Below are 25282 nucleotides of genomic sequence, written 5' to 3' on the forward strand. Positions count from 1 at the left end.
GAGTTATTTATTTCCTGTGTTTACTTGGGTGTAGTTAACCTCTTTGAGTTGAGTTTTCTTTATACTATATTCTGTAGGGATGGATTTGTGCATAGATATTGTTTAAATTTGGTTTTGTCATGGAATGTCTTGTTTTCTCCATTTACGGTGATTGAAAGTTTTGCTGAGTATAGTAGTCTGGGCTGACATATATGGTCCCTTAGGGTCTGAAAGACATCTGTCCAGGCCCTCCTGGCTTTTAAAGTCTCTGTTGAGAAGTCAAGTATAATTCCGATAGGCCTGTCTTTATATCTTATTTGGCCTTTTCCTGTCACAGCTTTTAATATTCTTTCTTTGTTCTGTATATTTTGTGTTTTGATTATTATGTGGTGGGAGGATTTTCTTTTCTGGTCCATCAATTTGGTAAACTTTTTATATATTTATAGGCAGCTCTTTCTTTAGTTTGGGGGCATTTTCTTCTATGATGTTGTTGAAAATATTTTCTGGTCTTTGGAGCCAGGAATCTTCTCTTTCTAGTCCTATTAGTCTTAGATTTTGTCTTTTCATAGTGTTCCTGATTTCTTGGATGCTTTGTGTCAAGAACTTTTTAGATTTAACCGTTTCTTTTACTAATGTATTGATTTCTTAAATTATATTTTCTACGCCTGAGATTTGCTCCTCAGTTTCTTGTATTTGGTCAGTGATGCTTGTATTTGTTGTTCCTGTTCTCCTTAAGTTTTCCATCTCCAGGATTCCCTTAGTTTGTGTTCTCTTTATTGTTTCCATTTTCATGTCTCGAACCATTTTATTAATTTTCTTCACCTGCTTTACCGTATTTTCCTATATTTCTTTAAGGGATTTATTTGTTTCCTCTTTAAAGGCCTCTATCATCTCCATAAGAATAGATTTAAGGTACTTTTCTTGTATTTCAACTGTATTAGAATATTCAGGGCTTTTGTAGAAGGATCACTGGGTTATGGCGGTGCCATATTGCCCAGGCTCTTGTTGATTGTGTTTTTACCCTGATATTTAGCCATCTGGTTGTCCCTGGTGTTGGCTGGGTGTTTTTGGTGTCTACAGGCCTCCTCAGGAAGTCGTGTATAGCCCTGGGCCAGAGGCTGGGTGTTCCTGGTGTCTGATAGCCCTCCTTGGTAAGGCGGGTTGGGCCTTGGGTCAGAGGCTGGAACCATGTGTCCCTAGGGCCCTGGCAGGCTGAATGCTCCTGTGGTCTGGTCTGACAGGTCTCCTCTGGGAGGCAGGTAGAGCTCTGGGTCAGAAGCTGGACATTCCTGGTGTCCAGTAGCCTTCCTTGGTTCATACCTTAATTTTTAATCACATTTGGTTACACATGACATTTAAATTATTCATTTATTGTGTCCATGTATATCATCACACATATGTGTGGTATTTGTTTATGGGAACATGTGTCACAGTACTTGTAAAGAAGTTAGAGGAAAACTTTGTCAGTTTCTCTTTCCACTTTTTTTTTATTTCTTTTCGAGACAGGGTTTCTCTGTGTAGCCTTGACTGTCCTAGACTTACTTTATAGACCAGGCTGGCCTCGAACTCACAACGATCTGCCTGCTCCTGCCTCCTAAGTGCTGGGATTAAAGGTGTGCGCCATCATGCCTGGCCCTCTCTTTCTACTTTTATGTATTGTTCAAACTCAGGATTCTGTACTTACAGAAGAACATGCACTTCTACCCACTGAGCCATCCTGTAGTCTTTTTTAAATAAAGGGTTTAGGTTTTTAGTATTTTAATGTAGATATTTTGAGTATACATTACTGAATTTATATCTTTACTAAATGTATTTAGATAAATTGATTATTTGTTGAAATGATTATTATTTGATATTGATTTATAATTTCAGTAAAATCACTTGTTATTCCTTAACCAGTTTATATACTCAAATAAGCACACAGAGAGACCAGGACCTATTTAATTAGCCTATAGCACAATGTTGCACAATGATTAGTCCATCCTAAACCTCCAAGCTAGTATAGTTTCCTCCCATTTAGATTTCCCATATTATATTTGATTTTTACTTGTATCCTAGGTCCGGCTCATTCTTCCTGCTGCTTCCTGGTCCTCTCCATGTGTGTCCCTCCTGTCCTTCTTATTCTTTCTCCTCCTCTTACTGACCAGGATGTCCCACCCTATTCTTTGTTATTGCTCAGCTGTGGCTAGTTGGCTTTTATTCGCAATACAGAAAACAGTGACATGTTTACACAAACTTGAAGCAAGAAATACTTAGAATAAACATCACAATGCAATGTACAGATTGAAACCAGATAGTGAGGTAGAGAAATCAGCATTTGAATGAACAAGTGTAAACTGTCCACTGTCCACAAGAACATTATGCAACAATTATATTTTTGGGTTTTTTTGTTTGTTTGTTTTAGTTTTTTTTGTTTTTGTTTTTTTTTTTTTTTTGAGATAGAGTTTTTCTGTGTAGCCTTGACTATCCGGGACTTGCTTTGTAGAGAAGACTGGCCTTGAACTCAGTGATCTACCTGCCGTTGCCTCCCTGAGTGCTGAGATTCAAGGTGTGCACTATTATTCCCAACTAAATTTATTATTTTTAATCAATGTAATTAGTAATGTTTGCAGTGAAAGAGAAACACTTCATTTTCAGTCATCCTCACTATAATTACAATGTCTAAGTGAAAAAATTAATACAGAATAGGGACATTTCTATTTCAAATTGGGCTAATTTTAGAAGAGTCAAAACAGATAATATTTTAGAACCAGCTGGGCATGGTGGTGCACACCTGTAATCCTAGCACTCAGGAAAGCAGAGGCAGGCATATCTCAGAGATCAAGGTCAGCCTGCTCACCAAAGCAAGTCCAGGACTGCCAAGGCTACAGAGAAACACCATCTCAAAAAAACCAAAATGAAACAAAACAAAACAAAAGCAAACAAACAAACAAACAAAAAACCCCAAACCAATATATATATATATAAACAACCAAACACAAAATAGCAACAAAACCTCAAACCTTTAGAGCTCTTAGTTTTACTGTTGCCTTTTCTGCATTTACCTGATTATTTTGTTACTTTCTATTTCATTTTAGAGGCCTTAAAAATCAGTCATTCTTAATATAAGCATTCTGATTATTATTGATGTTATACCTTCTAAATAGAATTTCATCCCTAGTTTTTTTTTTGTTTACTTTGTAGCAGCTGTTTTCTTGGCTCTTTTCAGCATAAAATGTTTTATATGTTTCTTGTGTCAGTGAAGGAGTTGTAATTGCAAAAGGTTTTTGTATGCCTGGTTTAGAGGACATCCAGTTTGCCTTTTCATGAAAAATTCTCTCCTCAGTAATAAACAGTGTAGACTACCCCCTACCCCTTTTAGCCCAGTCTGTGCTTGGGATACCAAATCAAAAGAGACATTTCAGTTTATTTTAGTCTCTTGTATCTCCTAACTTACTTTTTGTATCTTGGTTTTGGCCCTTCCTTCCTTCCTTCCTTCCTACCTTCCTTCCTTCCTTCCTTCCTTCCTTCCTTCCTTCCTTCTTTCTTTCTTTCTTTCTTTCTTTCTTTCTTTCTTTTCCCCCTAAGTCAGAGTTTCTCTGTGTAGCCTTAGCTGTCCTGGACTCACTCTGTAGACCGGGCTGGCCTTGAAATCACAGAGATCCACCTGTCTCTGCCACCCAAGTGCTGGGATTAAAGGCGTGTGCCACTATGCCCAGCTTGGCTGACGTTTTTAAAAAAGCCTTGATTAAAAAGACAATCCACAGATGCCTAGTAACTTCAGATAGTATTTTTTTGTGTGTGTGAAGATGAGTTATAAGTAAAAGCTAGCTGAAACATTAGAATTATGAATTAGAATTATGAAATATTTCAGTTATGATAAAGGGTCTTTGGGGCTGCAGATGGCTTAGTCAATAAAGTACTTGCTGTACAAGCATGAAGGCCTGAGCTTGGATCCTCAGTACTCACATATACAAATCTGGGTTCAGGACTATGTGCCTGTAATCCTATGATTAGTAAGGTGGATAAATCAATGGAGCTCACTGGCTAGCCAGTTTAGATGAGTTGATGAGCCCTAGGTTCAGTGAGAGAACCTGCTGTAGCTTTTTTTCTTTTTGCTACGTCATGGATTTTTTTTTTTTGTGGCTTCTTCTCCTAACACTATCTTCTCCTGGCTCAGTTGCCTTCTTTTTTCACTCTGCTAGCCCAGTTTTGCACCAACTGCTTTCCCTTCTCTAGCCCTACTTACTTGGTTTTCTTTCTTCCTGCACCAACTGTCTTCTCTAACCCTACTCAATCTCTCTAAGCCTCTGCTGACTTTTTATATCCTTTCCTGTTCCCAGAAATCCATGAGGCAACCAATAATGAAGGTCATAGGGTCAAGCAGTTCTTAAGGCCAAGCTTTCCCAAGGGACAGTTGACTAGCCACCGAGGAATCCCTTGAAATGCCAGGCACACAAAATAAATCACACTATACCCTGTCCCAAAAATAAAGTGGTGTCCCGGGCGTGGTGGCACATGCCTTTAATCCCAGCACTCGGGAGGGAGAGACAGGCGGATCACTGTGAGTTCGAGGTCAGCCTGGTCTACAAAGCAAGTCCAGGACAGCCAGGACTACACAGAGAGACCCTGTCTCAAAAAACCAAAAAAAAAGGAGAAAGTGATCAGGGAAGACATCTAGTGTCCACTTCTGACCTTCACATGTATACACACGTGCACACGAACACACATAAGACAATTTACCCAAATAAGGGGATTGTGGATGAAGTCTTATTTGTACAAATAGTGTAGGCTTTATCAGTAATTGTGGACAGGTTTTATAGGGAAGAAATCTTTCCTGTTTAATATTAGAAGAGTCGCTTGCTTTCTGTAGGTGTGGATGTTCTTCATACTCATCCCTTCTGGTTTCAGTTCTAGCTGTTGTCATGTTGTTGCAGTGATAAATCTCCTTAATAGCATTTTTTATCAACATCTTGTTGGTGAGAATAGAAGCATAGTTGCTAATTCATGTATGGATTTGAACTCATTTTTTATTTATACCCTAGCTTTTTCAAAAAGGGACTTTACATAGGTCTTTGGAAGTATGTGTTTTTGATCTCCTAGAACCTACACTATTTATACTAAGCAATTCAGACATAACTTATTTCACAAGCCTAATCTTTCCTGGAGAAATTTATAGCATTAAAAGGCAAACATGGAACCTTAGAGTTTCTTATTCCTGTCAACTGTCAGTTTTCCTCCATTTATTTACTTTCTTTGTATAAGAGACTATGTAAAGACATTACACATGTATTAGTTTTAACTAACCAGCATATTTGTCATATGGATTTTTATCATCTCATATATGACAGATTCACTCAGTTTTTTCAGCTACTATATATTTGAGGGCCTAATGCAGGTCAGCAACTCAGCTACTGTCCTCAGCTAAAAAGAATAGAACTCAGTCTGAATTTTCATAAAAAAGAATAAGAAATGATGAAAAAGATAAAAGAACATTTAGTGACTTAATATGGGAAAAGGAGGAAAGTTGTGGCTTGTATATATTTTTATATTTTTCCCAAAAGGAAGGGATAAAACCCCACACTACCACCACAACAATAATAAAGCAGGAATTATCAAACACTGCTCATTGATTACTCTGAGCATCCGTGGTTGCAACTCCCTAACAAAAAGACAAATACTAATAGAATAGATTTGAAACCTAGGATCTATCCTTCTGCTGCATCCAAGAAGCACACCTTAGCATAGACAGATACCACCTCAGGGTAAAAGGATGGAAAAAGATAATCCAAGCCAATGGACCCAAGAAGCAAGGTGTAGCTATTTTAATATCTGACAAAATAGAGTTCAAACTGAAACTATTCAAAAGAGAGAGAAGGAGCCAGGTGGTGGTAGCACTCGTAATCTCAGCACTTGGGAGGCAGAGGCAGGCAGATCTCTGAAATCAAGGCCAGCCTGGTCTACAGAGTGAGTTCCAGAACAGCCAGGGCTACAAAAAAGAAACCAGCTCTCAAAAATCTGAGAGGGAGGGAGGGAGGGAGGGAGGGAGGAAGAGGAAGAGAGGGAGGGAGGGGAGAGAGAGAGAGAGAGAGAGAGAGAGAGAGAGAGAGAGAGAGAGAGAGATAGAGATAGAGAGAGATAGAGAGAGAGATTGAGATTCATTAAAGGGAAAAATCCACTAAGAGGATACTGCAGTACTTAACAGATCTATGCACCAAATACAAGGGTGCCCATGTTCACACGTGCATGGAAGAAATACTACTATAGCGTATATATTGATCCTCATACAGTTTTAGTGGATGACTTCAGTACCCCACTCATTACCAACAAACAGGTTATTCAGATAAAACTTAAAACAGAGAAATACTGGTGCTGACTGATGTTATAAACCAAATGAGCCTAACAAATATTTATGGACCATTTCACCCAAACACAAAAGAATATAACTTCTTTTCAGCAGCTTATAGAACTTTCTCCAAAATTGACCATATATTTGGAAACAAAGCAAGTTCCCACAGATATGCAAATTGAAACAACATTCTGCATCCTATCTAACCACCATGAATTAAAGCTAGGAATCAGCAAGAGGAACAACAGAAAGCTTACAAACTCATGGAAACACAGCAGCAACAACAACTATTGTTATTATTAATTTAAAAAATTTCTGTGTAAGGGTTTCTCTGTGTATCCTTGACTGTCCTGGACTTGCTTTGTAGACCAGGTTGGCCTCAAACTCACAGTGATCCACCTGCCTCTGCTTCCCTTCGTGTTGGGATTAAAGGCGTGCACCACCATTCCCAGCTCTGAACAACTATTATTGAATAAAAAATGTGTCAAGACAGAAACTAAGAAAGAAATTACTTTCTAGAATTGAATGAAAATGAAAGCAGAACATTCCCAAATTCATGGGATAAAATAAAAGCTCTTCTAAGAGGAAAGTTCATAACAATCAGTATCTATATATTTTTTTTAAAATGGAGAGATTTCATACTAGTAACTTTAAAAGTTGAAAAGTCTAGAATAACAAGAAAGCATCTCTAAAAGGAATAGATGGCAAGAAATAGTCAAACTTAGGGGCTGAAATTAATAAAATATAAATACACATACACACGCACACACACATGTGCACACACACACGCGCCAAAAACAAAACAAAAAAACAAATCACCAATTCAAAGATTCATTGAAACATAGTTGATTCTTTAAAAAAAAGGATATATTTATTGTTATTATGTACATAGTATTCTGTCTGCATGTACCTTTTCAGGACAGAAGAAAGCATCAGATCACATTATAGATGGGTCTGAGCCACCATGTGGTTGCTGGGAAATTTAACTTAGGACCTCTGGAAGAGCAGGCAGCATTCTTAACCTCTGAGCCATCTCTCCAGCCCCATAGTTGATTCTTTTGAGAAAATCAGTAAGATTGTCAGACCCTTATCCAAATTTACTAAAAGACAGAGAGAGAAGATCTAAATGAACAAAATTAGAGATGAAAAGGATGGCATTACAACAGACACCTAGGACATCCAGAGAATCTTAAGGACATTCTTCTAAAAACCTCTACTCCACCAAATTGTAAAAATCTAAAAGAAATGGATAATTTTCTTAATACATCCCATCTACCAAAGTTAAATAGAGGTCAGACAAGCGGTTTGTACAGATCTGTAACCCCTAATGAAATAGAAACAGTAATTAAAAGTCTACCAATCAAAAGTTCAGGGTCAGATGGGTTTTAGCTCAGAAGTCTACCAGATTTTAAAAGAAGTGTCAATGCCAGTACTCCTCAAATTATTCCACAGAATGGAAACAGAAGGAACATGGTCCAGGTTGTTTTACAAGACCACAGTTATCCTGATGCCCAAACCACATAAAGACCAAAGAAAGAAAGAGAATTGTAGGCTTAATTTTTAACCAATTATATTTTCTTATGAATTTATTAAACGAGTCTACTTCTTTAACAACTCGACTAACCCAAACAATCTGAAAAGGATACTAAAGAACACTATAATGAAACCTCAAGGATATCAGTTTTGAGGAATGATTTTTTTGGGCATAGTTAGCAGGATTTTTAGCAGACTAGCAATTTCACCAAAGTTGCTGCTGGAACCTCAAGCCTCAGCTGGAGTCCAAAGCCTTGAAACTTTCCCTGGAGCAGTTCTCTTTAGGAGTCTCTTAAAATGCAGGGGTGAACAACCAAAAACCAAGTCCCAACCAAAAAGCCTCCTCTCCTGTTTTGGATATATATATATATCCTCTCAGTCTGTTCAAGAATGTTTTTCACCAAGTTCCCCTAGGAAGTAGTTCGACTTTTAAGCGGAAAAACATCCTGTTTTCTCACATCTAAGTGGTAAACATCCTGCCATCTTCTCCATCTCACACTTGGGATCAAAACAGAAATAGTTTATTTCCCCTTCATCTCCCTCCTTCTATGAAATATAATAAACTATATACAATAAAAATAATTATGAGCATTATCTAGTAAAAGTCACATTTACAAGGACCAGTCCATTTGTATTTGACAATCTTGGAGAAATTATTTCACTATCTATTCTATCCTACTGAGTCTTATTTTAGTGTCTAGAGTTTTTCAAAAATAATAACACTGTGACTATCTAGTCTTTAACCCCATCAGAGACCCCCAGAAAGAAATATTACCTAATATAAAGGAAGTACAGGCAAACAACTTCAAAAGTATAGAGAGAACAGAGAGAACTGACTGCTTGGACAGTCACAGGTTCCTCTCCATCGCCAGGGCATCCAGTCTTCAGCCCACTGGCCCCAAACCATCTTGACAGACTGCTCTGAAGTAAAAATCTTGTGGGACTGGTCCACCTGGTCTCTGCAAGGCTGGGCAGTCAATTTTTCAGTATCAGGCTTGATCATTGTAGATAGTCAGTCTGTCATCAACAGTAGAGATAAGCACAATTCCTCAGGCCAATGGCTATCTGCCACTATCGTTTCTTGATGCCCTCATAATTAGGCTAGAGGTACTGCCAGGAGTGGATGTATCTGTCATAAAAGTCCTTTATTATTACATGTCATTTTCTGTGGATCTCTGAAGTGTTTGAAGACCATCTATCTAATTATCTTATCTAGTCTTTTTAAAAACACATATAAGAAACTAAATAAAGCTTATTTTATAATTAAATAATTTATTATCTAATAAGATTTATAAGTGACCAACTACCAATTTCTGTTTCCAGCCATCGTAAACAAGTTATAACAGTTAGCTTTCATAAGGCTAGAACTATACATCACCTTTTCAAATGAGTTATACATGTATAATACATTAAGTAAATGTCAAGCAAAATGATCTTAAATTTCAACCAACATACAATATACAGTTTTAAGTTTCTATCAATATATAATATACAATAAATAAAACAAAAGTTAAATAAAATAGTCTTAAATTTCCATCGATCTACAATACCAATGTAAAATATTTAAATGCCAATATAAAATATTTAAAACTAATACATTCAATAATCTACTTTTTATTCTATAAATCTATATCCTTCCTTATATCCTTCCCTTATTTCCTTCCCTTAGAGAATTACAGACCAATATCTCTTATTAATATAGAACAGTGGTTCTCAATCTGTGGATTGCAACCCCTTTAGGTCATATATCATATATCCTGCATATCAGATATTTAACATTATGATTCATAACAGCAGCAATATTACAGTTGTGAAGTAGCAATAAAATAATTTTATGGTTCAGGGTCAACACAATATGAAAACAATGTATTAAATGGCCACAGCATTAGAAAAGTTGAGAAACACTGACATAGATTCAAAAATTCTCAGTAAAATACTTGTAAACAGAATCCAAGAACTCATCAAAAAATCATCCATCATGATCAAGTAGGATTCATCTCAGATATAGGAATTGCTCAACATACATAAATTGGTAAATATAATCTACTGTATAAACAAAGTGAAAGAAAACCACATGATCATCTAATTAGATGCAGAAAAAGCCTTTGACATCAACATCCCTTCATTATAAAAGTCTTGGAGAGATTAGGGACACAAGGGACATACCTCAACATAATAAAAGCAGTTTACAGCAAGCCCATAGCCAATATCAGCTTAAATGGAGAGAAAAATCAAAGCAATTCCACTAAAATTAGGAACGCAACAAGGTTGTCAGATAGTTTTTCAGGTGAGTTTGCATTGTTATTTGTGAAGTTCTTGATGGGTTGCTCATCCATTTTCTTCACCTAAGTTTTTCCTGCTTCTGACAGCTCCAGACTAGCCTTCAAGCCAGCACTGGTAAATGGGGACCACGTGATTGAACGCACGATTCTATGGGAAACATCTTACATCTAACCCTAATACTTGGAACACTGAACATCTCTGTTTGTAGAAGAATAAAATATGACCCTATCTCACATTACATAAATCAACTTAAAATGAGTTGAAGTTAAATGTCAGACCCTTAAAGTATAAAACTTCTAGAAGAAAACATCGTGGAAACATTTTATGACTTTGGTTGAGCAAGGAGTTTTTGGATCAGGTCTGAAATGCACAGGCAACAAAAGCAACTATCAATTAATGAAATGGAAATTTGTCAAATTGAAAAGCTGCTGACTGCAAAGCAAAGGGAAATAACAGAGTGAAGACATAACTAACAGAAGGGGGAATATTTGCAAACTATGTACGTGACAAAAAACTATTATTAGGAGTATAGAAGAACACACTAGCAAAGAAGCAAGCATTTTAAAACTGGGCAAAAGTTTCTTTTTCTATTTCTCTTACTGTCTTTTAAAATTGTATTTCTTTATTACACATAACTAAAATAAACTACACACAGCAAGAAGAACCACAAAACAGCCAGGAAATATATAAATGCTACATTCATAGTGTTTTGGCTATTTATATTTGGCAACCTTGAAGAAAACATCTTTCCTATTTTGGTGAGCCTAAAATTCTGAATGTAAATCAATATCTGTCATATTTCATCTCTATCAACTTAAAACATCTATCTCGACCTAAAAACATCTCAACCCCTAAACAACTAAGCTTAATTGTAAGACTAAACTATCTGGTCTTCAACCCCATCAGAGACTTGAGAAGGAATAAAACTTAATTACCTGAGTAAACTGGAAGTGCAGGTTAGCAGCTTCCTAAATGAGAAAATGACAGAGATAGTTTACTGCCTCAGCAGTCACACAAAACTCTCTATAATGGTGGAGCATCATCTTCAGCCTTCGGGCTCAATATATTTGACAGACATATTTGTGAGGCAGGAACTATTGAGGACTTGCCTACCCTGTTTTGGCAGAGTTTGGCGGTGGAATCTGCCTGCATCCAAGCTTGCCTATTTTCAGGCAGAATTCTGTCAATGGTTGAAATGAGGACATTTTCCCCAGTGGCTGGTTTGTCACATTTGAAGCCATCTCCCTAAGGAGGTTCTTTGATGTTCTCTGAGGTGGGCTGGGTGTTGCCAGGAGTTAACCTGTCTTATTGTCAAAGAATCCTTAAAACAATAAAAAAAAACTTTAAATGCCATATTCTATAGGATTCTGAGGTTTTTGAAGACCTTATCTAACTATTTTGTCTTATCTGTATATAGAATTATACCTATCTATTATACCCTGGATGTATATATTTTTGTGATAAAAATAGACTAGTAATTGACATGACCATGATTTGATCAACTAACAGTAAAGTTTCAAGCAGACATTTCTCAAAGGAAACTAAAGTTGCCAGGCAAAGTAACATGTGAAAAATACCCAGTATCACTAGTCATCAAGGAAATACAAATAAAAACCATAGTGTGTTGTCATACCCTTGTTAGAATAGCTGTTATTAAAAAGTAAATATAAGTGGACAGGTCTGCTGATGTAGACCATCCTGGACAGTATTTCACCAAGGAGTCCTCAAGCTTTAGAATCTCTGAGCTTTGTGCTGATGGAGCTACTGTTTGTATTTCTTCTTTCTTCCAGTGTTTTGAGGCAGGAGACGGTAAGTGCTGTTCTCACATATACTTAGTGATGCACTTGGTCTAACAAGGCCTACATATTAGAGGTTGTCCAAGGACTATAAACAATTCTTGAAACAAGAACAGTATTTCCCAAAATGAAATATTCAATTGTGTTTTGTTATTTAAGTTGTAATTTGGCGTGACTTGTGATTGTGGTGGCAGAGGTAAAAAAGGAAATAAAATTGCCTTCAAGTACTTACTGTCATCATTGTTAGATAAATACAGTTCAAAACTACAACGAGATACCTTGTTACTCCAATTAGAAGATATTATAAACAGACCAAAAATAACGAATGCTGGTAATGTTGTGGAAAAAAGCAACTTCTATATACTCTTGGTAGGAATATAAATTAGGACAGCTATTATGCAGAACAGTTTGGAGATTCCCCAGAATGCTATAAAATTAGAATTACCATATGATTCAGTTATTCCTGTATCTGGTAGCTGCCCAGAGGAGATGAAGTCAGTGTAACAAAGAGGTACATGCATGTACACATTTATTGTGGCACTATTCATAATGGCTAAAATAAGTATTCAACCTGGATGCCCACCAACAAATGAATGGATAAACAAAATAGGTTGTGTGTACATGGTAGAGTATTATTAAAATGTAAATAAGATCAGAGTCCTGTCATTGGCAATACAATGAATGGAGCTAGAGGACATTGTGTTTCATGAAATAATCTAGACACAGAAAGACAGTTACTGTCAATTCTTTCTCATATTTAGAAGTTCAAAAAGTTAACCTGAAAATTAAAGTTATTGCTAGGGACAAGTATACATTGGGGTAAAAGTTGGAAAAGACATTAGAGTTTATCACTGCACACCAAATATAATTGTACAGAAATAGTACACTCTGCCTCAGTAGTATTACAATTAATTCATGATAAGAAAGAGAAAATGTGATACCCAAAGTTCAGTGAGATCAGTGCTCATGACCCTCAGAGTGGTTGCAACTGAGGGTTTCTCTGTGTAGACCAGGCTGGTGTTGAACTCAGAGACCCACCTTCCTCGGCTTCCTGAGTGCTGGGATTAAAGGTGTGCAGCACAACTGCCTTGCTCATAACACATTTTTGAAGCTACATAGATTGGTGCTTGCCAGGAAAGATGGCCTGGGAAAAGGGTTGGCTGCAAGGGAATATGCTATTTTACATTTTCCTCATGTAGTATTAATAAAGAATGAACACATTTAAAGGACTACCTAGCATTTGATGTTACGAATATTCTGGATTTAGGTGATTCTGTGTGCAGTTGTATCATTAATTTGCAATTCTTAAATCAGTTAATGATGATGACTGTCTTTTTTATTCCATCTACCTTCCTACCTACTTACCTACCTACCTGTCTGTCTGTATTCTTTAGTAAGATGTCTAGTTTTATCTCTTACCTATCTTTTTATTCCATCTACCTACCTGCCTACCTACGTATCTACCTATCTACCTATCTGCCTGTCTGTATTCTTTAGTAAGATGTCTAGTTTTATCTTGAAATTTGGTTTCCTCCCTTCCCCTCCATTCTACTCTCTTCATTTAGTCTTCCTTCTTTACACCTTTTCTCCTTTCTTTTCCCACACCTTGACTAGCTGTTTATTTTCTTCCTGTTGAATTGTATGATTATATATATATATATGAGGTACTGCTATTTTTACCAGATATGTTCCCTGTAAAGGTTTTCTCCTACTCAGTAGACATTGTCTTTCATAGGGCAGAAACTTTAAATTTTTATGTAGTCTAGCTTATTAATTATTTAATGAATCATGTTTTTGGTTTTGCATCTAAAGAGTTATTATTACACCTAATGTTATAGGAGTTTTCTCTGACTTCTGAGAGTTTATAGTTGGCACTTTATATTTAGGTATATGGTCCATTTGAGTTAATTTTTGTTAAGAGGTAGAAGGCCTGTCTGTCAGTCTGTTTCTCTGTTCGTCTGTCTATATATTCGTAGAATATATAGATACATAGATTGTATAGTCTTCTCTCATACAGTACATCTCTTGGCCACAGCTTCCTCTCTCTCAAGTACTCCCCCCAAATCCTCTCCCACTCCCCTGTCTACTCCCAGAAAAGAACAAGCCTCCCAGGGGCATCAACCAAACATGAAACAAGATACAGTAAGACCGGCCATAAACCTCACATTAAGGCTGAGCGAGGCAACACAGTAGGAGGGAAAGGATCCCAGAGCAGGCAAAAGTCAGAGACAACTCAATCCCATTGTTAAAAGTCCCCACAAAACACCAAGCCAACATCCACAACATATATGCAGAGGACCTAGCACAGATACATGCAGGCTCCTCAATCGTCTCTTCAGTCTCTGTGAGTCTCCAAGAGCTCAACTTAGTTGATTCTGTGGGTTGTTCTCTCCTGATGTCTTTGAACCCTTTGGCTCCCACAATTCCTCCTCTCTGTTGATGACTGGACTAGGCCCAATCTATGAGTAGAGTAGAACATCATTAGGAAGCCTTTTCTGATTTTTTTTCTCTAGTTGTGTTTGATTCTATCCTAGGTCTCTGGCTATCTAGCCTACTGTTTCTGGTCATCCAGGCAGTTCTGGAATGGACTCCCTCTCATGGCATGAGCCTCAAATTAGACCACTCATTGGTTGGTCACTCCCACATGTTCTTTGTCACCATTGCCCAAGCATATCTTGCAAGCAGGACAGATTGTAGGTCAAAGGGTTTGTGGTTGTGTTGGTGTCCCAGTACTACCACTGGAAGTCTTGCCTGGTAACAGAAGATGGACAACGGTTCAGGCTCTATATCCTCTATTACTAAGAGCCCTTGCGAGGGTCACCTTTGTGGATTCCTAGGAGTTTCTACTGCACTAGGTCTCTACACCGCCCCCAATGCCCTCCAATTTCAGTCATCTCTCCCCATACCCTTCATCCCTCCTCTCACACCTGTCCTTCCTATTCCCAGCCCCATCTTCCCCTAGTCCACTTGCAAAAAATATCCTATTTTCCTTTCCCAGGGAGATCCATGCATTCCCCTAGAGCCCTCCTTGTTACTTAGCCTTTCTGGGTCTGTGGATTGTAGCATGATTATCCTTTACTTTATAGCTAATATCCACTTATAAGTGAGTACATAAGATGCTTGTCTTTCTGGGTCTGGGTTACCTCAATTAGTATTATTTTTTTCTAGTTTTATCCTTTCCCACTGAGGCCACACAAGGAAGCCCAGCTAGGGGAAAGGGATCCAGAGACAGGCAACAGAGGGAGAGACAGTCCCTGCTCCAATTGTTAGGGGACCCACATGATAACCAAGCTGCACATGTGCTACATATATATGTATAGGGGCCTAGGCCCAGCCCGTGAATGCTCTTTGGTTGGTGGTTCAGTCTCTGTGAGACCCAATGGGCCCAGGTTAGTTTACTCTGAAGGTCTTCTTGTGGTGTCCCTTGGCCTCTCTAGTTCCCTCTATCCTTCCTCCTGCTCTTCCACAACACTCCACAAGCTCAGCCTCTTGTTTGGCTGTGGTCTCTCCATCTGTTTCCATCAGCTGCTAGATAAAGCCTCTCAGAGGACAGTTATGCTGGATTCCTGTCTGCAAGCATAGCAGATCATCATTAATAGTGTCACAGGGGTTGGCTCTCTCTCATGGGGTGGGTCTTGAGTTGGGCCATTGTTTGGCCATTCCCTTAATCTCAGCTTCATCTTTATCCCTCATATCTTATAGGCAGGGCAAATTTGTGGGTGAGTTGGTGTCTCTCTCCCTCCACTGGGAGTCCTGCCTGGCTACAGGAGGTGGCCACTTCAGGCTCCATATCCCCCATTGCCAAGTGCCTCAGTTAGGGTAACCTCATAGACTTCTGGGAGCCTCCCTTGTCCCAAGTCTCAGGATCATTTAAGAGATGAGCCCCCACTGATTTCAGTTCTCTCTCCCAACACTCTCCCAGCCCTGCTTTCTCCACATCTGATCCCCCACCTCCATTCCCCTCCCAACCCTGTTTTCCATCCAGTTCCTTCCCTCTATCCATGTCTGATGTCTATTTTATTTCCCCTTCTGTGTTTCAAACATCCTTCCTTGGACTCTCCTTGCTACTTAGCTTCTTTGGGTCTATGGATTGTAGCATGGTTATCTTACACTTTATGGCTAATATCCACTATTTTTAAAATTGGATTATTTGGTTTGTTGATGCCTAGTTTATTGAATTCTTTATATATTTTTGATATTAGCCCTCTGTCAGATGTGGAGAAGGTGAAAATATTTTCTAATTCTGTAATTTTGTAGGCTGTCACTTGTCCTGTTGCTATTGTCCTTTGCCTTACAGAAGCTTTTCATTTTCATAGAGTCCCATTTATTAATCTTAGTGCCTGTGCTATTGGTGTTCTGTTCAGGAAGTTGTCCCCTGTGTCAGTGCATTCAAGGCCATCCCCACTTTTTCTTCTATCAGGTTCAGGGTATCCTGCTTTACATTGAGGTCTTTGATTTACTTGGACTTGAGTTTTGTGTAGGGTGATAGATATGGATATATTTGCATTTTCCTACATGTAGACATTGTTAGACCAGCACCATTTGTTGAAGATGCTTTTTTCCCCATTGTGTATTTCTGGCTTCTTTATATAAAAATAATCAAATGTAGATTTAAGACTGGGTCTTTTATTTGATTTCATTGACCAACCAATACTATGTGCTATCACTACTTTTCTGTAGTGCAGCTTGAAATCAGGGATCATGAGACCTCTGGAAATCCTTTTACTGTATAGGTTTGGTTTTGGTTTATTTATATATATTTTTTCCCAAGATAGTTTTTCTCTGTGTAGTCTTGGCTGTCCTTTGTAAACCAGGCTGACCTTGAATTTACAATGATCCACCTGCTTCTGCCTCCCTGAGTGCTGGGATTAAAGGTGTGTGCTGCCACACCCATTGTAGGTTTTTTTTTTTAAACCATCCTGGGCTTTTTGTTTTTCCTTATGAAGTTTAGTGTTTTTTCAAGGCCTGTAAAGAATTGTGTTGGAATTTCGAAGGGGATTGCATTGAATCTGTAGGTTGCTTTTAGTAAAATGGCTATTTGTATATGTTAATCTTACCAATCCACAAGCATAGGAAATGTTTTCATGTTCTGATATCTTCTTTAATTTTTTTCTCTAAAGACTTGAAGTTATTGTCATACAAGTCTTTCATTTGCTTACTTAGAGTTGCACCAAGATATTTTATGTTATTTGTGGCTATGGTGAGGTGTGTTGTTTCCCTCATTTCATTCTCATTTCATTTGTTATTTGTATATGGGAGGGCTACTGATTTTTTTTTTAAGTTAATCTTGTGTCCAGCCATTTCCCTGGAGGTGTTTATCAGCTGTAGCGGTTCCCTGATAGAATTTTTGGTGTCACTTATGAATACTATCATATCATTCCCTTGATCTCCTTAAATTGTCCTATTGCTCTAGCTAGAACTTCAGGTACTATATTGGATAGATATGGAGAAAGTGGACATCCTTGTCTTGTTCCTGATTTAAGTGGCCTTGTTTGAGTTTCTCTCCATTTAATTTGTTGTTGGCTATAGGCTTGCTGTAAATTGCCTTTATTATGTTTAGGTGTGCTCCTTGTATCCCTACTCTCTCCAAGACTTTTATCATGAAGAGGTGTTGGGTTTTGTCAAAGGCTTCTTTGGCATTTAAGGAAATAATCATGAGGATGTTTTCTTTTGGTTTGTTTTTGTGGTGGATTCTATGGATAGATCTTCCTATGTTGAACCACCCCTGAATCTCTGGGAAGAAGACTACTTGGTCATGGTGGATGATCTTTTTGATGTGTTCTTGGATTTGGCTTGCATGTATTTTATTGGGTATTTTTGCACTAATGATCATAAGGGAAATTGGTCTGAAATTCTCTCTTTGTTGAATAATTGTGTTGTTTGGGTAACAGGGTGACTGTGGTCTCAGAAATGAATTTGGCAATGTTCTTTCTGTTTCTATTCTTTGGAATAATTTTAAGACTATTGGTGTTAGCTCTTCTTTGGAAAACTGGTAGAACTTTGAGCTAAAACCATCTGTCCCTGGGTGGATTTTTTTTTTGTATTTTTTTGTATTTTTTTTGTTTTTTTGTTTTTGTTTGTTTTTTTTTGCAGGGTGTGAGGGGCGGGGAAAGATTTTTAGTGACTGCTTTTACTTTTTTTTAAAGGAAGGAATTGTAAGTCTTTAAATTGTTGATCTGATCTTGCTTTAACTTTGGAAAGTGGTATCTATCAAGAACATTGTCCATTTCTTTTATATTTTCCAGTTTTGTGGAGTACAGATTTTTGAAGTAAAACCTAATGATTCTTTGGATTTCCTCAGTGTCTGTTGTTATGTCCCCATTTTTGTTTCTGGTTTTTCTTGATTTAGATATTCTCCCCTGCCTTTTAGTTTGTTTGGAAAATGGTTTGTCAGTCTTGTTGATTTTTCTCAAAGAACCAACTCTTTGCTTCATCGATTCTTTGAATTGTTCTCTTTGCTTCTCTCTTATTGATTTCAGCCCTCATTTTGATTATTTCCTGTCATCTAGTACTCGTTGGGTGTGTTTGCTTCTTTTTGTTCTAGAGCTTTCAGGTGTGCTGTTAAGTTGCTAGTATGAGATCTCTCCAATTTCTCTTTTCCACTTAGTGCTATGAGCTTTCCTCTTAGCACTGCTTTTACTGTGTCCCATAAGTTTGGGTCACAGTATTATATATACAGTGCTCTGCCTGCATGTACACTTCAGGCCAGAAGAGGGCATCAGATCACATTATCGATGGTTGTGAGCCACCATGTGGTTGCTGGGAATTGAACTCATGACCTCTGGAAGAGCAGTCAGTGTTCTTAACCTCTGAGCCATCTCTCCAGCCCTGGATCCCGTTTTCCCATCCATTCTTTTAGCCTGTGACCTTTTGTTGTTATTGTTATGTTGAGGAATTGAGTCCATTGATGTTGAGAAATATCACTGACCAACGATTTTTAATTCCTGTTATTTTGTTGTTGTTGGTTGTGGTGTGTGTTTGTGTGTATGTTTGTGTGTTCACGTGCATGTGCATTCACTTGCTTCCCTTTTTTGTTTTTTTTGGTGTAAGAGTATATATTTCTTGTGTTTTCTTTGGTGTAGTTAACTTCCATGGGTTAGAGTTTTTCTCTTACTACCTTCTGTAGGTCTGCATTTGTAAATCGATATTGTTTAAAGTTGATTTTGTCATGGAATATTTTGTTTTCTCCATCTATGGTGATTGAAAATTTCCTCATATAGTGGTCTGTGCTGGTACCTATAGTCTCTTAGAGTCTACAGGGCATCTGTTCAGGCCCTTCTGGTTTATAGAGTCAAATTAATTCTAATATATCTGTCTTTCTTTATATGTTACTTTCTGTTTTCCATTTGCAATTTTTAATATTCTTTAATAGGCTTTATATTTTAAAATTCTTTCTTTGTTCTATATACTTAGTGTTTTGATTATTATGCGGAGAGGGACTTTCTCTTCTGGTCCAATCTATTTGATCGTTTTGTGCTTCTTGCACCTTATTATAGGTACCTCTTTCTTTCAGTTAGTAAACAAACCTTTTTCTATGATTTTGTTGAAAATATTTTTTGTGCCTTTGATCTGGGATTATTCTCTTTCTTCTATTCTCATTCTTTTCATAGTACTCCAGATTTTCTGTTTTGTGTCAGTAATTTTTTTATATTTAACATTTTCTTTGATGGGCATATCTATTCGTCTATTATATCTTCAACACTTAAGATTCTCAAGTGTTGGTAAAGCTTGCCTCTGTAGTTCCTGTTTACTTACCTAGATTTTCCAGTTTCAGCTTTCTTTCAATTTGTTCTTTTTTTAAATTGGGCTCTCTGTCTCCCTCTCCCACTCCCCCTCACCATTCTCCTCCCCCTCTCCCTCCTCCTCCCCCTCTCCCTTCCACCTTCCCCCTCCCTTCCCTCTGTCCTGGAACTCACTCTGTAGACCAGAATGATCTTGAATTCAGAGATCTGACTGCTTTTATCTTCCAAGTGCTGGGATTAAAGATGGGCACTACCATCCTCTGACAATTACTTTTATTTCTGTTTTCAGGTCTTGAACACCTTTTTCTTCAACTCTTTTTTTCTTGTTGGTCATCTTTGCTTTTTCAAAAAGATTTTTCTATTTCTTCCAACTTTTTGTTTGTCTTTCCTTGATTTCTTAACTACTGAAGTCATCTCTCCTTGATGTATTTTTGGATTCATTCATTTCTTCTTTATGGACCTGTCTTCTTCATAACATTGGTTTTAAGGTGTTTTTCTTGTGGTTCAGCTCTGTTGGTATATTCAGGGGTTGCTATAGGAAGATAGCTGGGCTCTGGGGGTGGCATATTCGCTTGGCTGTTGTTGATTGTGTTCCCATGATGATCTCGAGGCATCTGAGTTTGGGGTGATTATAGGTCTTGGTGATAAGTCAGTTTGTCTTTCTTATACGGGTATTTGTTTCTTGATTTCTGTTTACCTTCTGGTCTGGCAGGTGTGGCTTTTGGTTGAGCCTGGGATCTCCACCAGAGTTGGACTCTTGGTGGCTGGCATGGTTTCTGATGGAGCATGAGGTCTCTGCCTAAGTTGGGGGCTAGGACACAGTGATGAGAGGAGGGTTGGATTGGGGTTCTAGTGGAGGGGCACCAATAGAGTTGGAGAGGTGTCAGCTTGCCTACTTAGACTTATGATGTGGCTTCTGATTAAAAAGTAGGGAGTCTCTGCCTGAGTTGGGGTCTGGGATACATATACAATGTAGTATTTTGCAAGTTGATGCCAGTTGTTTAACAGCATTTGCTGAAGACATCTTATATTGTGTTGCCATTGTTACTTTGTCAGGGGTCAGTTGAATTATGTATGTCTGCTTATGGATGTTATCTGTAGTTTTGTATTGGTTGCCTATTTTTTTTTTCCTCAATGGTCCACAGTTCTGAATGCTGTAGCTTTGGAGCTTTTTCATGGCACGTGCATATATATCTTCTCAAGGTTTTTAGAGACCCTCATTCTGCCATGTGGTGCCTCTTAATATATTCATGTTATGTATAGTAAGATTATAATTTAAAATGTTAAACGAAGAACTTCAGGCTCTGCTTGTGAAAGTAGTTATTGGAATTTATTGTAGCTATTGTTACTAAAAGAAGGAGAATTTCCATTCTTTTGTAGTCTGTTGTTTTCTTGTGAGAAAATTATGTTTTTTCTTTCTTTCATAGCAGTGTCATGAGATTTGAAGATTAGTACATGGAAAAATTCCTAGCCAAGGGCAGTGGCACAAACAGTTAATCTCAGCATTCTGGGAGGCAGAGGCAGGTGGATCTCTGAGTTCGAGGCCAGTCTAGTCTACAAAGTCCAGGACAGCCAAGCTACACACAGAAACCCTGTCTTGAAGAAGAAGGAAAAAAAAAAAGCAGAAAAGAAAAAAGTCCCTCAATTCCAATATTTAGAATTAATAACAAAATTTCTCAGTTAATGTTAGCTGTTATACTCCATTTTATTTTTATTTTGTAAGTGCTTTTCTTGGTTTATACTCTTACATGCTGTTTCCTCTCAAACACAAGTGAACTATAGCAAAGTTCTGAAAATAATAGATTAGTACTGAGAAACATTGCTAATAAGATTTCCCTTGCTTCTTTTATTTTATTATACTTCTCTTGTGTAGTTGGAAATTTTGTTAGCATTGTTGTATATGAATGCAGAAAGGAAAAGCGTTGATCTGTCTGCAATAGTAGGGATATGGACATTATCAACTTAGCAGAAACAATAACAACAAAGCAAACAAGGGAATAGTATAGAATGCTGCATCGGAGAGTGAATGAATCAGGAAATAGTCTGAGCTGTACTTCCTATCTGCCATACAAAACAAGATTAAATAAAAATAAAAGCCTGTTTCTTCAGGAGTAACCTGCTAGCACACTTATCGATCCTAATGAAACCAAAATATATTAAAGAATATCTCACATGCATCTGCTTTTACAAAATTGCTATTATGTCTCTTACAGAATAGCAATAACATTATTTTAATATCTTTTTAGGTTGGTACAGAGGAGTTTCAACAAAGAAGCCTAATGTAAAGGTAATGGAAAGTTCACTCTTGTGTTCCTTCATGCGCAGGATTTGCATCATATTGTTATTATAACAGTCAAGAACAACTGTTTATACTTGATCGTCAATCCTTTATAGTAGCTACAGTCACCTTTCTGACAAAATTGTGTAAGCCTCAGAATATTCAGGCAATATTAAAATGATTTTCAGAAATTACAGAAAATGCAAATGTGGCCATAGTTATATGCTTGTCATGAAGAAGCTTATTGATACTGTGAAGTGATTTTTCTTTAAGATTTGACAAAGACTAAATTGACTTATTTATAGTTTTAGTGTTATAGAACTGTATGTCTAGTTAGATGAATTTACTGCTAAGATACAAAGTGGGAAAAATGAAAATAATGCTCAACTAGGTATTTATTTGTTGATAATAAGACTGCATAGAATACTGATGTTATATAATAGTTTCATATTTTCAGCCCAGCATAATTAGTAGCAACTTAATAGAATATATTTTAATTAGTAGTTGTAAATAGAAACATTCTGTTTTACAAATCCATTTTATAACATTCTTAATTTTCCAGTGCAGTGCTGGGGATTTGAATGACAGGTGTTGTACATGCTAGACAAGTGTAGTACCACCGATCGAGAATCCTGTCCCTGCTTACTCCTTCATGATTAATATTGTTCACATTTCTTATCTTTTGGTAGCCTAATATTGAAAGCATCATTCTTTTTCTTATATTGAAAACTATATAAACATTATTATATTATTATTATTTTCATTGAAATGTATTAAGAGATTTAGGCATTAGTTTGCCAGTGGAAGCCTGCATTTTACTACTTTTAAAGGTAATTCCTGGAAGGCAAATAGTACCTTCAAATTTTAATACAGCATTGCTAGACCCTTTCTTTGTTGGCATGACGTTTTGTTCTGGGCAGTTATTTGCTATTAGAAACCATCTTGTATGATGTAAGCTGTTTAGTATAACATGTGGTCCCTATCCACAAGAAGCCCTGTTATTCCCTTCCCTTCTGCCTGTTTCCCCCCATGTTGAAAGACTGAAAAAGGATGCAAAACGTTACTAATGTTATGGGGCCAAACTTGAGAACTTACCTTTCAAAGGTGGTTTTCTCCATGTATTTTCTAAACTTGTAACACTATAGGTTTTATTTTCTTTCAACAATGCTTATATGAGAATAGGTAATTTCTACATTTATTTTTAAGAATCTTGATTAACTTGTGACAAAGTTTGAAGTTGGATAAATGTGAATCTTAAATATTAATGGAAAGCAATAATTAGTGATGTTACACACTTTTTATTTGTGCTTAGTATTTGTGGATTTTACAACTCCTTTCCTTGCTTCCGGTACTAGTGCTTGTGGTTACTGTTCAGACTGTGAATAATGCTACCTTTAAAATGTTAAATATACTTTTTTTTCCTGGATGCATGTGTATAGAAGCCAGATGACAATGTTGGGTTTATTTCTTAAGTGCTGTCCAGCTTTTAGTTTTTGAGACAGTGTCTCTCACTGGCCAGGAGTTCTCCAGGCAGGTGAGCTGGCTGGCAAGAGAACCCCAAGAAACCACGTGGCCTCTACAGCTCTGAGAGTACAAGTGTGCTGTTGTGTCCAGATGTTTTTATGTGTGTTCTGATTATCAAACTCAGGTCCTCGTATCTGCAAGGCAGGCACTTTGTTCCTAATGAACTTTCTCTCCAGCCCTAAACATGATTATTTTCATTATCTGTTGATTGACAATAAAGTACTTCAGAATATCGCAAATTAAGTAACTCGACTGAGTGAACTCACTCACTCATTTATTTTGATTCTTTGAGTTTATCTGTAGCTATAGTTGTCTGGGGTCCTACCTGGCCATCTTGGCAGATGGCCGCCTTCTTCATTATTTCTTCTTCAATAAGATATTGAAACCATACATTGTGCATTAATTCAAAAATAACACATAAAACAGTTAATTAAATGACTACCTTCTTCACTCTGATAACAAAATACTACTAGTAGAATCATGGTAGAAAGGTGGCATAGATCTTAAATATCAAGATAAATAAATTACAGCCTCCCGTTGTTTTTAACAGTTCTTAGTAACTCCTATTTTAGCTTTTGGCAATTTGGTCATGATTTAAAACATAACGTACTGGGGAGATGGCTCAGAGGTTAAGACCACTGGCTGCTCTTCCAGAGGTCTTGAGTTCAATTCCCAGCAACCACACGGTGGCTCACAACCATCTATGATGTGATCTAATGCTTTTTTCTGGTGTGCAGGCAGAGCACTCTATAAATAAATAAATATAAAACACATAATGTACAAATAGAAACGTCCAGGACCACTGAACTATGGTAATTAGGTTTCTCTACATGGTCTTTAGGTGTGCTTTCTTCTAGCTTCTTAACTGATTTCTCCAGAAAGGTAACTAATATTTATTTTAGAATGAAACAAAATTGTATACCTGTTTCTAAATTCTTTTTTATGATATAGTTACTTGGATTTTGTGAGAGAGTCATTTTGTGGTTAGTCTTTGAAACATTTGATAGCCAATTAAATTGGAAAGTTACATTAAGCAGTGTTAGAAAAATTTTTGTGACCAATCAGATTTCGTTATTTTTATGCAAATATGGTAGTTCTGTGGTTGTATAGTTGGTAATACCAACGTTCTTGTAGAACTTGGATGGCTATAGCATTTACGTGTCATAGACATTCACGTCTTAGGTTTGTGTTGGCATTCCTTTTCAACACTACTAAAAGAGTTCAGCTTTGCCAACAGAGTTCACACACAGTCTGAACAAAAGATTGAAGCATGCCTCTAATATGTCCACCAGTTAACATTATCAATGTTCAAGAAGAGTGGGGACTGACTTTCATGTGAACTCTGGGGCCCCATTTTTGACCATGTCCCCTGGATGGGGAGGCCTGGCGGCACTCAGAGGAAGGACAGCAGCCTACCAAGAAGAGACTTGATACCCTATGAGCATATATGGGGGTGGTGGTCCCCCTCAGTCACAGCCATAGGGGAAGGGAGTAAGGGGAGAATAGGAGGGAGGGAGGAATGGGAGGATACAAGGGATGGGCTAACAATTGAGATGTAATATGAATGAATTAATAAAATATAAAGAAATAAATGTTCAAAAAGTAATTTCTTGTTATTTGATATAATTATATATGTGAGAGGGTTTTTTTAAAAAGGGCTGAGGCTATATGATAAATACAGATTTATAAGTTAATTTCTCTGAATTATTTAATTTCTTTCTTCATTTCTGTCCAGACTTCTAACTTTTTTTTTTTTTTTGGTGGTACTTGGGATTGAATTCAGTGTCAGGAAGGGGAGGCAAGCACCCAACCCCAGACC

The 25282-nt window shown here is 37.3% G+C and overlaps 1 protein-coding gene across 6 annotated transcripts in view; it reads left to right on the forward strand.

Annotated features, from left to right (window-relative positions):
• Positions 1-25282, forward strand: part of DOCK3 (dedicator of cytokinesis 3) — a 336530-nt gene that overhangs the window by 47846 nt on the left and 263402 nt on the right. For all 6 annotated transcript variants that reach the window (XM_084752557.1, XM_084752558.1, XM_084752559.1 and 3 more), the window contains exon 3: positions 21908-21948. In XM_084752557.1, the coding sequence (XP_084608683.1) occupies positions 21908-21948 (41 nt within the window). The remainder of the gene's footprint in view (positions 1-21907; positions 21949-25282) is intronic.

Source organism: Acomys minous (genome assembly GCF_964271855.1).
Source record: "Acomys minous genome assembly, chromosome: 13".
NCBI classification, from domain to species: Eukaryota; Metazoa; Chordata; class Mammalia; order Rodentia; family Muridae; genus Acomys; species Acomys minous.